Consider the following 2,410-nt stretch of genomic DNA (forward strand, 5'->3'; position numbering starts at 1 on the left):
GCTTTCATATCTTAGCAAGGTATTTCTATCTGTTGGTTTATGCCATATGCCAAAAATATCATCTATATATCTTAGCCACAGTTTACAACAGCTGATGAATGGCTGATTACTATAAACAAATTTGTTCTCAAAGCCACTCATGAACAAATTGGCATATGAGGGGGCTACATTGGAGCCCATAGCTGTTCCCCGTTTTTGCATGTAGTATGTGTCTTGAAAGAGAAAGCAATTGCAGTATAGTACAAGCCTTAACATGTCATCAACAAAATCAATTTGTGGTAAATTATATAATCTGCTGTCATTCAAAAAACTATTTATAGTTGTTAGACCAGCCTCATGGGTGATAGAAGTATAGAGATTTACTACATCAAGTGAAACAATTAGACATGTTTCCTCTATTTCGACCCTTGCAAGTTTTGTCAAAAACTCATTTGTATCTTTAATAAAGGATTTTTGTTGTTTAACCAAAGGAAAAAGAATTTTATCTAAGAAGATGGAAACATTAGAAAATACAGAATCAGTGCAAGCCACAATAGGGTGTCCTGGTGGCAGGGAAAGGTTTTTATGCACTTTGGGCAGTGTGTAAAAAACTGGTGTTATAGGATGTTTTTTATACAGAAAATCATAAGTTTGTTTGGAAATGATATTATATCTCAATATATATAGTATGTATATATGTGTGTGTGTATATGTATATACTGTGTGTGTGCGTGTATATATATATATATATATTATGTATATGTGTGTGTGTATATATATATATATATATATATATATATATATATATATAGTATGTATATGTGTGTATATGTATATATATATATATATATATATATATAGTATGTATATACTGCATGTGTGTGTGTGCGTGTATATATATATATATATATATATATATATATATATATATATATACATATATATATATAATATGTATATGTGTGAGTTTATATGTATATATATATATATATATATAGTGTGTGTGTGTGTGTGTATAATCTTAAAACACATTTTTTTTATATGAATTATATATATATCTCCATGGTTTGAATATAGGTGTCTTTATGCTGTCTTCTAAACATGGTGCCATCCTTTCTCTATGGTATAAATACAATATGTATAATATATATGTTAGGAAATTAGTTACATCATTAAAGGGACATGAAACCCCAAATTATTAGTTCATGATTTAGATAAAGCATACACTTGTAAACAACTATCCATTTCACTTATGTTATCAGATTTGCTTCATTCTCTTGGTATCCTTTGCTGAAGGAGCAGCAATGCATTATTGGAAGCTAGCTGAGCACATCAAGTGAGCCAATGACAAGATGCATATGTTTGCAGCTACCAATTAGCAGCTAGCTCCCAGTAGTGCACTGCTGCTCCTGAGCCTACCTAAGTATGCTTTTCAATTAACAATACCATGAAAACAAATCATGTAAGATAATAGAAGTGCATTGGAAAGTTGTTTAGAATTGAATAATGAAAGAAACCTTTGGGTTTGATGTCCCTTTAAACTAGTAAAAAATAAATAAAATACAATCATTTAAACTTACCCAGCTGTGCATAAATCTCTCCAGTCTCAAAAGAGTTAAATGATGTGCATCCTCTGTTGTCCACCAGTGTGATAGTCTGCGTCAGCGGATACGTTTTCCTTTCCATGGTAAGACCGCCATCGTGCTCTGCGGCCTCAGCGTGCAGGGCGAACGGCAGATCCAGTAGCGCATACTTGCAGGAGTTGATAAAGGACGACTTGCCATGCCCCAGTAACCCAAATAGCTGTAGGAGGATTCGGTTGTACCCCTGGTTTCCCAGAGGGCAGTTATTTAGCGAGTAGGAGCTTATGTGCTGCTTCAGATCGCCAAACTCCATTTTCATTCACTTTTCTTTCTTTTAGTTTCACTTTTTATTTATTAGCAGAAATGTGATTGCAAAGCTTGTTAAACTGGTTTAAACTGGGTGTGTAATATTATAGTGCAGCCCTCAGGCGGGTAAATGAAGAAGTGGGAATGTCAGGACATTATTTTTTCTACAAAAGCTTTTAAAGAGAACTCTAAATAGATTCTACAAGGAGGTGAGCAAACATATAGATAACGGTGAAACAGCTGATGTGATTTACTTGGTTTTTGCGAAAGTGTTTGATACAGTGCCGCATGAGAGAGTAATGTACAAAATAAAGGGACTGGGAATAGCTGAAAATGTAAGCTCATAGATAAATAACTGGATAAAAGACAGGGAGCAACGAGTAATTAGATGATACATAGGGGCATATTTATCAAAGTGCGAGCGGACATGATACGATGTAGGGGGGTATCATGTCCGCTGAACATCGATAAATGCCGACAGCATAATCTGTCAGCATTTATCATTGCACAAGCAGTTCACCAGAACTGCTTGTGCAATACTG

General features: G+C 34.2%; 1 protein-coding gene across 1 annotated transcript in view; it reads right to left on the reverse strand.

The window, feature by feature from the left end:
• The window catches only part of LOC128642217 (uncharacterized), a 20,291-nt gene extending 18,161 nt beyond the window's left edge, over positions 1-2,130 (reverse strand). Inside the window, exon 1 of the mRNA XM_053694917.1 lies at positions 1,560-2,130. Within this exon, the coding sequence (XP_053550892.1) occupies positions 1,560-1,881 (322 nt within the window). The 5' untranslated portion in view covers positions 1,882-2,130. The remainder of the gene's footprint in view (positions 1-1,559) is intronic.
• Positions 2,131-2,410: the final 280 nt, after the last annotated feature.

Source organism: Bombina bombina, chromosome 11 (genome assembly GCF_027579735.1).
Source record: "Bombina bombina isolate aBomBom1 chromosome 11, aBomBom1.pri, whole genome shotgun sequence".
Classification (NCBI taxonomy): domain Eukaryota; kingdom Metazoa; phylum Chordata; class Amphibia; order Anura; family Bombinatoridae; genus Bombina; species Bombina bombina.